The sequence below is a fragment of the Melanaphis sacchari genome, unplaced genomic scaffold (assembly GCF_002803265.2).
Source record: "Melanaphis sacchari strain LSU unplaced genomic scaffold, SCAv2.0 Contig91_pilon_pilon, whole genome shotgun sequence".
Lineage (NCBI taxonomy): Eukaryota > Metazoa > Arthropoda > Insecta > Hemiptera > Aphididae > Melanaphis > Melanaphis sacchari.
This window is the reverse complement of record NW_020271649.1, coordinates 543600-557929: the sequence shown is the minus strand read 5'-3', so window position 1 is coordinate 557929 and position 14330 is coordinate 543600. Positions and strand designations below refer to the sequence as shown.

At 25.3% G+C, this 14330-nt stretch overlaps 4 protein-coding genes across 6 annotated transcripts; 2 read left to right on the top strand and 2 right to left on the bottom strand.

Annotated features, from left to right (window-relative positions):
- Positions 1 to 1010: 1010 nt before the first annotated feature.
- LOC112602902 lies at positions 1011 to 5361 on the bottom strand. Its single transcript, XM_025351254.1, has 2 exons — positions 5160 to 5361; positions 1011 to 2176 (listed from the first exon to the last, which is right to left on the bottom strand). The coding sequence occupies exon 2, from the start codon at positions 2153 to 2155 to the stop codon at positions 1187 to 1189; it is 969 nt and encodes a 322-aa protein (XP_025207039.1). The 5' UTR covers positions 2156 to 2176; positions 5160 to 5361; the 3' UTR covers positions 1011 to 1186.
- Positions 3161 to 5138, bottom strand: LOC112602898 (GPI transamidase component PIG-T). Of its 2 annotated transcripts, XM_025351249.1 has the most exons (2): positions 4589 to 5138; positions 3161 to 4498 (listed from the first exon to the last, which is right to left on the bottom strand). In XM_025351249.1, the coding sequence occupies exons 1-2, from the start codon at positions 4927 to 4929 to the stop codon at positions 3211 to 3213; spliced, it is 1629 nt and encodes a 542-aa protein (XP_025207034.1). In that variant the 5' UTR covers positions 4930 to 5138; the 3' UTR covers positions 3161 to 3210. The 2 variants fall into 2 exon arrangements, with proteins under 2 accessions (XP_025207034.1, XP_025207033.1); XM_025351248.1 differs by having other exon boundaries at positions 3161 to 5137.
- A 534-nt stretch (positions 5362 to 5895) lies between the features above and the next one.
- LOC112602899 (protein farnesyltransferase subunit beta) lies at positions 5896 to 8460 on the top strand. Of its 2 annotated transcripts, none has more exons than XM_025351250.1 (3): positions 5896 to 6043; positions 7002 to 7335; positions 7398 to 8459. In XM_025351250.1, the coding sequence occupies exons 2-3, from the start codon at positions 7004 to 7006 to the stop codon at positions 8260 to 8262; spliced, it is 1197 nt and encodes a 398-aa protein (XP_025207035.1). In that variant the 5' UTR covers positions 5896 to 6043; positions 7002 to 7003; the 3' UTR covers positions 8263 to 8459. The 2 variants fall into 2 exon arrangements, with proteins under 2 accessions (XP_025207035.1, XP_025207036.1); XM_025351251.1 differs by lacking the exon at positions 5896 to 6043 and adding an exon at positions 6521 to 6560 and having other exon boundaries at positions 7398 to 8460.
- A 1544-nt stretch (positions 8461 to 10004) lies between these two features.
- Positions 10005 to 12666, top strand: LOC112602900 (39S ribosomal protein L39, mitochondrial). The gene is made up of 8 exons (XM_025351253.1): positions 10005 to 10056; positions 10159 to 10365; positions 10428 to 10673; positions 11212 to 11433; positions 11855 to 11955; positions 12062 to 12133; positions 12406 to 12453; positions 12523 to 12666. The coding sequence occupies exons 1-8, from the start codon at positions 10005 to 10007 to the stop codon at positions 12598 to 12600; spliced, it is 1026 nt and encodes a 341-aa protein (XP_025207038.1). The 3' UTR covers positions 12601 to 12666.
- Positions 12667 to 14330: the final 1664 nt, after the last annotated feature.

Genomic DNA, 14330 nt, shown 5'->3' with positions numbered 1-14330 from the left:
TTTTGTAACAATAAATTGTAAATAATTAACAATTAATATTATTTCTCACAACCTCTCCACCAAAAGTGCCTAACTATTTTTTATTCTCGTTTATAATTTTATGTAATATAATATATGCATTATTATTTTTCTAAACATTAAAAAAATGTCGAATTACTAAACCGTACGAATAACATATTTAATATTTATAAATGTATAATATTAATGTATACTAATACAATATACACACGCACACATACATATGTATTATAAATCTATTAACATTGTTTTTGTAATGATACAATCTAAATTAATGAAAATAAGAACGTAAATTTCAAAAGAAAAATCTAAAATATTTTGTATTTTTTTACAATTTTGGAATTTGCCGTTTAAATATTTGTATACCGTTTTACGACTAGCATGCAAAATGTGGTTTTTTTTTGTCTACAAATTATTAAATGTATATTAATACTCATGACTTGTGTGTGTATATATGTATATATACATATTTATAGTTGATCTATTGTTACGTTAGGATTTGAGTTATACATTTATATTATAAGTTTCGTAAATATTATATTTTTTTATGGACAAATGTATAGATTATTTTTATAATAAATAAGTATGACTTGATTAATAAATAATGAAAATAGTTTTTTAATTCTTGAGTCATTTAAAGGCCTTATATTATTTTTCCTTTCCTGATGTTTAACAATTTGAATTAATAAGACACTACCCTCACATGTGCTGTTTTTGTCTTATTTACGATTGAAATAGAAAATTTTGTGTTCAGTAGAATCAATTGTATGTTGTTAAATATAAATACTAAAGTTAATTGACCATATCACCAAGTTAAAGGTGATAATATTATCTATGCTTAAACTTTGAATTTTTTCTATATTTTTTTTATTTTTTAGCAAAGTATGAGTGCTATAAATACTACAAGTTAAAAGACTCATTTCTAACTTAATAATAATTAGAATATCGAAAGGGACAACTTTTCAAAAATGTTATAAAAAATCACTTAAAAATATGTTAAAAAAAGTTTATGTAGTCTTAAAAAATAAAAACAATTATTTTAAACTTTCAAGGTAATCATTTTGAATGTTTAGACTAAATCATATAAAAAAAAAATAAAACTACAAATACATTAACAAAGTAAAATGTTTAAATACAATTAAAACTAAAATTTGTTAATTACATTCATTTAAGGGCGTATATTAATATTTACACAATTTTTACCCAACACCGGTAGCCTTGTTGCCCAATCTGGATATGGTGGTTGCAATATACCTGACAACATCATGTCCTTAACACCATCAATTATACTGTCTCCTTTCAGAACCACTTTAGTTTTGCACATCTTACCAGCTGGATTATTATTACTGAACACTGATAAATCACTCTCCACGTTTATTGTAAACTGGTTAAGTACCCGGCATTTTTCTCCAAATAATTGTTGAACATATTCTTGAACATCTTCCTCTTTGTGATTGTTAACCAATACTGGCACTTCCATATTTTTTTCATTATTTCTATTTTTATCTTCCAACAAATTTACCATTGACTGCAAATGTTTACCTGATAGTGAATATGGCTTATATTTACTGGCTCCAACTGATTTTATGACGATGTTCAACAGTCTATTTTCAATATTTTGAGGTTTGTAAAATACATGAAACACTTTTCCTGGAGCTATGGTAAAAAAATATAGATTGTTTAATTTTGAGGCGATTTTTTTTCTTTTCGTTTTATTAACGTCTATTAACACCCAAAACAACTTATTACACTTCATAACATATGTAATTGCTTTAATATTCAATTTATTTAACATTGCCTCAATATTATTTCTTATTATTTCCTTGTCTAACAACTGTTTGTTAACTTTATCAATAGTCACTGTCCACCACTGACTATTTTGATGGAATATGGTGTCCACTAACATTACTCGATGATATGTTTCTTCAATAAACTCACTATCTTTTAAATGCTGATGTACTACTGATACAACGTTTGCAACACTCAAACGCATACGACATTCAGTTACTAGGTTGATAATATCTTTCCATTCCAGGTTCAGATGTAAGATTTTACATAGCTGTTGAAGTTCATTCATGTTAAACCTTTTCATCTTCAAAAGAATTTTGTCCAACATCAATTTTTCAAGAGTTGCCATTATTTTAATCGTATTAATTAACTAAAACACAAGATAAAAAACAAAATTATAGAATATCTATCAAAATAATAAAAATATAGATATTATGTACTGCTATTCATAATCCTTTGATATTTCATAAACCTAACCTATATTAAGGTCCAACAATTAATTTATGAACACAATTTTCTCAGGATTTTTTTTATAATTTTATTGTTATTTAAGAAATTTTAACCAAGTAATATTATATTTGAAAGGTTAATTAAACTAAATTGTGTAATTTACTACAAGGTTTAATAATGAAAATAATAAACATATTGTAATAGTTATTTTATTGTCAGTAATTTTGTTTGAAATTTTTATAAACCATTAGATATTCTATTTAAAAATAAATACAATATAAACCAGTTAAATTATTGATATGATAATAACTAAAATCTTTACTTTGACAATTTGACCTCAAATATAAAATATTTGAGACCTTAAAATATAAGGTATACATATAAAATACAAACTCCATGATAATTTAATTATAGTTAACAATTATTATTTATTAGCATTATCATGATTAGTCAAATGATATATTTATGTATAATATAATTTAAATCTTATTAATTAATAGGTAAAAAAACACTGTTTTACGCATCACAAAATAATTGTATTGTGACTATTTAAATATATACTAAGACCTTTCAAATACGAAGAATAAATAATAATAAATAAAAGATATGAAAGTATAGCAAGAAAAGTGAATTATATGATTAATTATAATGTAAAATCTGAAATTAAAATATACTATACTTATAAATAAAAATTAATTAATTAAATCTACACAAATATTTAACATTTTAAATTGAATTATTTAATGAAATTGAGAAAGTATTTTTTTGCAAACATACCTAAATATAACAAAAAAAAAAAAAGAAATGACAAGTGTAATTATATAAAATACCTACATTGTTTTATAAACTAATTTATTAGATTTAAAATGTACACAAAAAATAAATTTGGTAACATTATATTTGTTTCTTCAAATTAAATAAATAATATTTACAATAAAAATAAGTATTAAATAATTATGATTCTATATCAGCTTTTTTTAACATGAATTCTTCAGAAACATGACCTAACGTTGGATGGTAACTCAACTCTTCTGGAGCAAATATTTTAACTGGTGCTGTTTTCCCTGTTTTGTTAGTGTTTTTACGCCAAAGCATATTTTCTATCCATACATACAATTTCTGTGCAACAGACGCTAATCCAGGCACATACTTAGCTGTAGTCAATTTCAATCTTTTAGTAGTAATATTGTGAATAGGGCCAAATGCTAATGCTACTACAGTACAAGCTAAACATATGACATTGTAAGGCATACTAAAATCGGGTGTTGGTAAGGTAATTATGAAATTTTCTGTTTTCAAACAAATTAAATAATCGGATCCAGTTGAATTTAGATTGTCTATTATCAGTGATTTATCAAATGTTAGAGAAGTAGCATGTCTTGGAATTGTTGCTTTCACTATAGCTGAGCCAATATAAAAGCCGTGATTAGCATCTGGTGGATATTCTTGCCACTTCAAGAACACATAATCAAACTGAACAGATATTTCTGTAACTGATTGTGGTGCAAGCTCTAAAACTATTTCTAAATAATAAATTCGTAATCTTCCTTTTCCAGGTTTATATATTAAAGCTTTAGGTATAACACGAATACCATTGCTGGTCACTTTTAATGTATGATAATAAATTGGTAAAAACCATGGGATATTCTCGATGACAGTGGCAGTTATAGGTGATTTATGGTCATTATATATACGAGTAACCAACCCTCCATATTCTTGTCCAAATCCAGTAATAAATCTGTCTGTATACAATAATGGTCTTAATTCAGACACAACTATTTTTGGTCTAGGCACTATAGCAGACAAATGAAATATGCCATTTAGATTATAAACAGCAATATTGTTTTTCAAAATGTAGTCTGGTTCTTGTGAAATCAAATAAGGAACACTACTATTTGATGATGTATCTAAATAAATTTTACTGTAATCTGCCAAAGGACACGTCTTGAACAATCCAGTGCCAAACATTTTACGAAGAGACCAATCATAGTTGTTGTTGAAACTTATAAATATTGAATCATATACTAGAGACACAGTTTGACGTAATTCGTATTTACATTTTCCTGCATTACATAATGGCCTGAAATGTATTCCCAAGGAATGATAGTTGGCATTGTGTACTCGACCAGAAATTAACAAGCTCGATAGGCCTCGAGTAGAATCACAAGGCAAAAGTTTTTTCCATGGCGTTAAATTTTCAGTGCAAACATTTTCACGTGGTAAATTTGAATATCGGTAAACCCTGTCAGCAGATGATTCATAGCTATTAGCACTGTTGATAAAATTCAACGATGTACACAACAAACCAGACAATGCATTTGTCAGACCATACCAGTGTTTGTCCACATCCTGTGTGTCATTGTGGAAACGAGCAGAAATCTCAGCGCCTGATGGAGCGTCGACAGCCGGATAACCCCAGGATTTATGTCTCCATAAGCCAGATGTAAGGTCGACATTGAGTTCTGCTACATGAAATCTATCGATTATGTCTCCCAGTGAGTGTGGAAATAAAGTAGAATGCTTGAAAGAGCCGTCTTCACGAATGACTGTGAACTGAAAGAACGAGTACACATAGCCAGTGGCCAAGGGTTTGATGAACAATTCTTCACTGTAAGTCTCTGAATACGAAGGACTAATGAACATGAACAAAAGCCATAGATTTTTGGCGCTCATTTTACGCACAATGTAATACTATATGTAGATGTAAGACGCAAAATATTATTTATAAACGTACAGCAAAACCAAAAAAAAATTAATAATAACAATTATTAACCGGCCGACGAACGGCGGTCAGTAGTTTTAGTTGTAAGGTTTAAGTGTTTGAGTAGATTGTGTTAGTAAACAATGATAAGGATAATTCAACATAGTGATAGATATTAGGTAATCGAAAAATTGAATATTACCGTTTGAACGTGGATCCGTTAATTTTACTCCGCCACTGAGATACGAACCAAAAGCAAAAATAATGTCCGCGGTCTCCAAAAACTTAATATAGTGACTTTAAACAATCAACACGTTTGACATGAATTTAAAAACTATAGACAGTAGGTACATTAAGTACAGAGTACAGACGGTTACAGATTTTAAATGCTGCATCGGGCACTTTTCTCAAAACAATAGTTCAAAACCCGACCAATGTACCAACATAAATTCTCTACAAATTTATAATTCGTATTACCAATATAACAATTTAATGTATTTATGGTATGAGAGTGATAAGCACTTGTCTGAAAAACGATTAAGACCCAAGATACATGAGATAATTCAAAATTATTACCATCCATTGTTAGCAAAATGATAGGCATTATTTTTTAACCATGTGACCTACCTTAGGTGGTATTGCAAATCGAGAAATTTTTTGTTTTGAATATCCGAGCGAGTGGCAACGCCAGCCCCAAATTCCCTTTGAAAATGTTATGCTGGCAATACATTTTGTGCTTATCATATTATCTTTATAATTTTTCGGACAACTGCACCCAACTTAATAATAAGTATTTTCAAATTCAAATATTATTAATTATTTTATTAAACGATTGTACCATCGTATAATTAATAATAAAACACTTTGAAAAAATGAAAAACTGTTCTTACTGATCATTTGCAAAATACTACTAAGATTAATAAATTGATCAGTCAATTTATCGATACTAAATTACTAAATGATATTTTTATGATTTTTCTTAAACTGAAATTTTATCTATTCTATATTTCTATGATTAAAACGTTATTTCAAAATACTAAGTTTGATAATTGGACTAGATTTTAATCCATCAACACATTGACATTGGTAAGTATAAACAGCATAATATCTTGAGTATTTAATTATTCATAATATTTACTATAGCCTATAAATGAATTGTAATAGCATTCTAGTGATATGCCATTTTTGGCTTTGAGCACAGATAAAGACTACTAGAATTAGGCTACATGATATGTGAAAATATTTTATTTAATCTCTGATAGAAATGTAAAATAATAATGAATAATATAATATATTGATTTATTATCTATGATAATATTAATATAAAAAAATTTATAATTATTATTATATTAAATTGATTACTTATGCAATATGCCGATTTGCACTTGGCTATCTAGATAAAACTATTATAGATAACAAAATAAAATGTGAATTAGTTAAGAATTTAGATATTAACTACTAAGTTTTATATATTAAATTGAAATTTTAAAATAAATATCACCAGAACTGTTTTGTTTTTTTTTAGTTTGTAGATAAAGAAAACTTATTTATTTAATATATAAGATGAACACAATTCATTTTTTAATAACAAAACACTGAAAGAGTAAGCAAACTGATTTTAATTTATAAATCACAAATTCATAAATAATAGCACTTAAACATACATAATGGAAAAAATGTCTTACTATCAATTTGTAGCTTTTTTTATCACTATGGTTTTTTTTTCTTGACATGCTTTTCTTATTCACTTCTCATAAGTTATGCTTATTGTATTAATTTAATATGAATTGATTATTTATATCTATTATACAAATAATAACATTTAATAGACATTAAACTATATAAATGAAGGTATATTTTACTTCAAGCATTTACCAATTAAATCAATAAGTTGAAGTACCTATACAAATTGAAAATATTTACTTTTTACTTCTAAACAATTATGAATCTAATGTTAAATATATAGAAAATAATTTCCTTAAAATATTGATATACGCATAACAAATAAGCTATTAAAAGATTAATTAATTGATTAATGTTTTAGAAATGAACAAGTTTTTAGCAGTAGCTCGACATAAAATAGATAATGAATCAGTTGAAACAATTACATCTGAAAATCAAAGTGAAGTTGAAAGAAAAATTGAAAAATTATTTGAATCATTTTGTTCCAAAGCAAAATGTGATCCAGAAGTTCCAGTTTTGTACAAACAAGATCACATAAATTATATAAAAAATCATATGTTTACACTACCTGAAAACTATGAATGCCTGGACTCCAGCCGACCATGGCTATGCTACTGGTTATGTCAATCACTTGCACTCTTAAATTGTAATTTGTCAATTTCAGAGAAATCTAATGTTGTCTCATTCTTATCAAAGTATGCAACTAAAAGTTATTATACTGAAACTTAAATGATAAATATTAACATATATTTTTTAGGTGTCAACACGAATCTGGCGGGTTTTGTGGTGGACCAAATCAAATGCCACATTTAGCTCCCACATATGCTGCTGTCTGTGCTTTATGTTTAATTGGTACAGAAGAAGCATATGCAGTAATCAATCGAGAGAATTTATATAAATTTTTGATATCTCTTCGTTTGCCTAATGGTTCATTTAGAATGCACAAATATGGTGAATGTGATGTTCGTGCTGTATATTGTTCAGCAACTGTGGCACGCTTAACCAACATATATACAGATAGTTTGTTTCAATCAAGTGCTCAGTGGGTTATCAGATGCCAAACATATGAAGGAGGCTTTGGTGGGGTGCCTGGAGTAGAAGCTCATGGTGGATATACATTTTGTGGATTTTCAGCTTTATTGTTACTTAAATCTATTCATATGTGTGACACAAAATCACTTCTTCGATGGGTAGCTAATAAACAGATGTCGTTTGAAGGTGGTTTCCAAGGGCGAACAAATAAGCTTGTAGACGGTTGCTATTCTTTTTGGCAAGCTGCTACTTTTCCAGTTATATCAGAACTTTTAGAATCTGAAAATCAACGGCCAATGTGGTCAATGTATGATTATCAAGCTCTCCAAGAATATGTACTTATATGTTGCCAGAATAGATATAGTGGAGGCCTAATTGATAAACCTGGAAAACCACCTGATGTGTACCATACTTGCTATGTTCTTAGTGGCCTATCTATAGCTCAACATGCAGTTAACAATAGTAATTGTGTTATAGGTAAACCAGAAAACATTTTGAATAAAACTAATCCTATTTACAACATTGAAGAATCTTGTCTACAGAAAGCTCTACAATATTTTAGTATGACAGAACCAATAAATTGTTTTTAACTATGATTATTATACTGTAAAAAGTTTATTCAATTTAATTCTGAGAAACCTGTTCTGTAAAATTTAAATTAAGACTAGTTGTAACTTATTTATGTTTATACACTATAAGTTCCAAGCAAATTCATACATTGTTTATTTAATTCAATTTTAAAGTACTGTATTTATGTTATCTTTATAAAAATCAAAAAAAAAAAAAATTGTAACTATTGTTTTATTATGAATTGATCTGCTACAATTAGTGCTTCCTTAACAACTAAAGAAATTTGTATATTCTTATTTTTTCAATGTTTTGCTTTTGTGTGAACATTTTAATTAATTAAAAAATGAAATTTATTTTATTTTCAAAATTGTGGTCAAATTTTAAGTTATATAATATGTATGTTATGTCTTTGCGTAATAAATTAATAATACTAAATTTAAATATTTACATGTATGAAATAAAAGTAGCTGATCAAAATAAATATTATCAACATAAATGTATTTATGATGATATAGAAAAAAAATAATTTGTGGATTATTTTTACTATTATTATAGTTTAATTTTTAACTAAAAAGTGATGGCAATGTTTGTTACTTCAGTAAATGTAAAATTTATTGAATTTGAATTTAAAAGTGTATATAAGAATTGTAATTATTAATTTAATTAATAATATTAATAATTATTAATGATTTAAGCTTAGAACTTAGAAACATTATTCAACAAAAATAATGAAAAATATTTTTAAAAAAAATAAATATTCTCAGAAAATAAGTTAAAGATTCTGAGTGGTGATGAATATATTGATTTTTCAATAGTGTTATTTATTTTTTTCATGGATGTGTCACATACATGATAATTGATAAGTAATCAATAAAGTGCTTTAATATTCAAAAATAGGTATGGGTGGTTTTGAGTAGAAAATTAGATTTATTTTATATTTTAAACAGGTCGAAAATTCCTTGTTCTATATTTTATAATCAAGAAAAACTGGAATTTTTACTGCAAATTTAATGTTTGAAAAAATCGATTTTTATGTGTTAATATTTAAAACTTTCAAAATATGTTAACTATTTGTTTTTTATAGCCTTATATAAAAAAATTTAGGGGTAACAAATTTTGATTTTTCTTTTTAGTTGTTTTCTTTATAAATATCAATAAAAAATTGATCACCAAGCAAAATTCTTGAAAATGTAAAACAATCACATTTATTTTGTTCTAATATTTTTAAAAAAATATTAAGAACGTTAACACAAAAAAAGGTGAATTTTTTTTTATTGATTAAAAGAAAATTGCAAAACTATAAAATCTGAAGAAAAAAAAGGACAGAGACAATTATTTATTAAATATCTTAAGTTTAAGTTACTTATTTAAACAATAAATAATGATATTTATAATTTTGTTAAAATTTAAAAACATTCGTGAAAACTTTTATGTACTTATCTATATATATATATATATATATATGTATAATATTAAGAAGGTACCTATTATTTACTAAGGTTATTAAACACATGTGATTCATGTGATCTACAGATCTACTCTTTGGTCTTTGGTTACTGATTTGGTATCAACTTAATCATTTATGCACGATGATTTTATCTATGGTCTCTATGCTGATAATAAACTATTATTATTAATAATTATCTGTAGGCTATAATATACATAATAGTTAATATAGTATATTATAGTTGTGATTTTTATTTTTCTAAACTCGTTTTGTTTTTTTATTTTTGTTAATGTATCCAATATTTTTAATATTAAAATGAAACGTTTCAGTAGCTGTTTATATAAAAAATACAGTGGTTCGAGTTGGTGTGAGTACAAATTCTTTTTTACAATATATCATACTTCACTTTTATTTAACGTATTCTTGTTCACAGTGAATTATTGTTTAAAGAATCGTGTTTATGTTTTAGCCATAAGATATGTTTCAACGTCTGCAGATATTCACCCTAAAAATGAAATAGTTGCCTATCAAAATAATTTGTTTGACCAAGAACAAAAACGACAAAGAGAAGCAGTTGGTCGTATTGAAAAGATTATAGTTAAACACGTTGGAATCCCTGAAAATGTCACTTTATCTATGAACAAAGGGATTTCAACCCCATTTCATTGTGCTCAACGTATGTGAAATTATTATTATTAATACATTGATTATTTTTAATAATTACCTGGTTAATTGTAGACATATCTGAAATGTTGGTTAAAAGAAGCGGATTGGCCTTAATTGACGACACACATCTATGGGATATGCATAGACCACTAGAATCAGACTGTGAACTAACTTTTATGCATGCACAATATCTGCCAGACCCATATCATTTCAATAGAGCATATTGGCGAAGTTGTTCCCTTATACTGGGAGCAATAATTTCTAAAGCTTTTAAAGCTAATATTCAACCAATTTTACACAGCTTTCCGTCACCTAATGGTAAATTATTCATAATTAATTTGTATTCAATTATGTATTCCTAGGCTTTTTAACTTTTGAATATGTTCAGTCACTTGATATTCTTTGTCCTATAATATATTAACTCATAACATATTATTTATAGTTAGTTTCTTCAACATCTCTACATCACTAACATTCCAATTTACAAAACCTATTTTTATGACATGTAATAAAAAACTTATAACTTGTCTGATTATATTGAAGAGTTATTTTTCAAAGCAATTGTATTTATACAACTTAACAAATAATTTCTAAAACTATTATGCATTTAATTACAAAAAATTATGCTTCTATTTTTATACTAAGTGGTTACTAACTAAGATGAACAAAATATTCAAGAATATAATAAATTCCCTCGTTAACCTCCTTCTAATACCATAAATACACCACTATTTTCTTCGTCTTTCACAAATTTAAAATTTTTTACATTATCCTTCAAAATATTTTAGTTACTATTTATTATTTATGTTGATTATTTAATAATTGTAATTAATATTTTTTTAATTTTGTAAATTAGTGAAAAGCGGAAGCTTTGTTTATGATGTGGAATTATCAAATTTACCAGAGTGGACTCCAACAGAAAATGAACTAAGAATTTTGTCAGCCAATATGGTTAAATTTGCACAAAAATCTTATAAATTTGACAGACTTGCCGTTTCTGAAGAACTTGCATTAGACATATTTCAGGAAAATAAATTTAAAAAAGAACAAATACCAAGTATTGCACAACAATCAATTGGTAAGGGCAATGTACCTAATCAATTTAAATCTCAAAATCTATAATCTAAAAATTTTATATAATCTTTAAAATAAAATAAGTTAATCTATAATGTATTTAAATAGTTTACTTTAAAATCAACAATTTAATACATAAATATTGCCTTCTACAGGACTCAGTACTCAAACAAGCCATTGGTTTGAACTTTTCATCAGGTTGATTCCCCTACACTGCTTTACATAATTAATTTCATTTTTCCTAAAAACTCCATTCTCGCCTTACAAGTTTTTATTCTCTATTCCTTTCCTTATTATTTACAAATTCCTCAAATATGTCTTATATTACTTACGAATGAGAACAAATTAGCTTAACAATTAATATTGCTTGTTATTACTATTTGACTTGTATTAATATCTGTATAAATAAATAATTATTGATTTAGATAAAAAGGTGGTTTTATACAGAATTGATGATCACATTGATATAAGTAGAGGACCTATGATTGGTAATACAGATTTATTGGGACGTTGCACTATAACTGCGGTATGTTAAACACATTTTTTTAATACTTAAGTTATATTTTACTTATTTTACTTAGGATGAAAATATATATATTTATATGATTTTTTTTTTTTTTTTATTACATTAGGTACATCGTTTAGATACTAAGAGTGGCCATTTATACAGATTTCAAGGAGTCTCTTTGCCCAAAAATATCATGGTAAATTTAATTGATTATATGTTTATACAAAAATTAATATTGATTTTTATATATAAATAAATGTTTTATACTTAGAAATACTAAAATATTTTGTTTATGAATATCAATTTTAAATAAATGTGTAACTATAGATAAATGATTTATTTATATAATTAATATAACTTTAGATTGACATATTAGCTAGTAGCTACTCAGCTTATCATAAAACTAAAATTAAGTAATACTTACTATGGTCTTATTTTATTATCATTAATATTTTATTTTTATTCCAGTTAAATCATTTTGCTTATTCTTTGTTAGAGCAAAGGGCCAAAAAATTAGTAAGTATTCTTTTCTTTTTTGAGCTATTTTTCTTATAAAATTGTTTTAATTATTTATTTTGCTTATAGAATGCTGCAAGATGGGTAGATCAAGCTCAAAATGATACATATGTTCCGCAATTTTCTCGGGAAGAAATTTCAGTATAACTGAAGAGAATTAATAGTATATTTTATAAAATAATCAATTTATAATAAAAATTTTGTTCAAATTCATCATGGTATTTACCTTTATGCTTTTTAAATTTAATATGAATACATTAAGATGGATCAAATTATTTATTAGTATGGCTCTTATTAAAAAATAATTGTGCATCATATTATTTTAAATAAGAAATATATATTTATCTCCATATTTCCATAAATTATTAAAATAAGCGAATTAAACTCAGCTAAATTTATAGTGAATATAGCAGTCTATTGTTTATAGTGCAAACTATAACTTATCTGCTATGTTGTGTCAACATATATTTCAATCTTATACTTGTTATTGATGTTAATTTTTAAATTATGGTAACAATTAACAAATTATCATACTTAAATATAAGAACAATTTATATAATGGAAATAAGTAACCAAAGTCACAATTAATTCTTAGTCTGTGGTATTTGTCAATAATGATAATGATAATTTGAGTAAGTTAATGATCTACTCAGTTCTTAGTAAAAACTTAATTTATACAATCATGCTATAGAATAAATTTAATTAAATGTATTTATTATATTGCTAAGCTTATTTAGTTAAGAAATGATATTATATAAATTATTATACTCCATAGAAAAGCAGATTAATAATAATGACATATTAATATTTAAAAATCCCATTAAAAAAAGTTTTAATGTATAGTAGTCAGCTGGAAACATGAATAAATTAATTGCTTCAATTTTTTTTTTTATAATTGTACAAAATAAAATACCAACTAATGATTATATAAATTTGTATTGACTTTCATAAATTGTTATATGTAAAAAATCACACAAGATATTCTAAATTATACTTAAAAAAATTAATATTATCTATATAAATATGTAATTATATTGATAAAAGCATAATTTAAAAATATTGATCGATCGAATTAACTTTTTTTTTGAATTAATATCCTAAATAGGATTTTTACGAAAAAAAAAATTAAACATTTCACGAAAAACTGAATGAACTGTTTTCAACATGATTTTTGTATCAACTCGTAGAGTACTGATGAGTGATAATAATACGTTTGCCAGGCGAGTTGGTCTTATTATAAAATAAAAACGTCTATAATACTATAATATATGTATATTATTTATTACACGATAGATATATCCATAAAAAAAAACGTATTATTTTTTAGTTCAGTAATTTATCTATTCTACTTATGAAGTTGGAACTATAATTAGAGATATTATTGACATAAATTAAAAATAATATTTATGAACTATGACTCTAATATTAATAACATTACCTAAAATAGTACGATTTAAAAAATAAATAAAAACTATTAACTAATAACACTAATAATTTTACTAGTAGTTATTAATAAAATAAGAAAAAATATTAAAACTTTTAAATTAATAAGAATTAAATTAGATTCAAAATTCAAATTAATAATTATGGTACCTATGATGCATAATATACCTTAAACCTACATTAGTACATAATAAAGAGCAATATTTTTATATTCTGTGGAAACATCCACATTGAGCAATAGCAAGTACTATGTAAACAAATACCACAGCAACTGCTGTTCTGTGCCCTGTAGTATTATCATTGATTAATATTGTATTATGTACATACATACAATACCACTGAGAATCTTATTATTTTATATATATGGCTACACTGTTTCCAAAGACGATACATATTTCATATCCCGTGACTAAGTTCCTAACCTAAAAAAACTT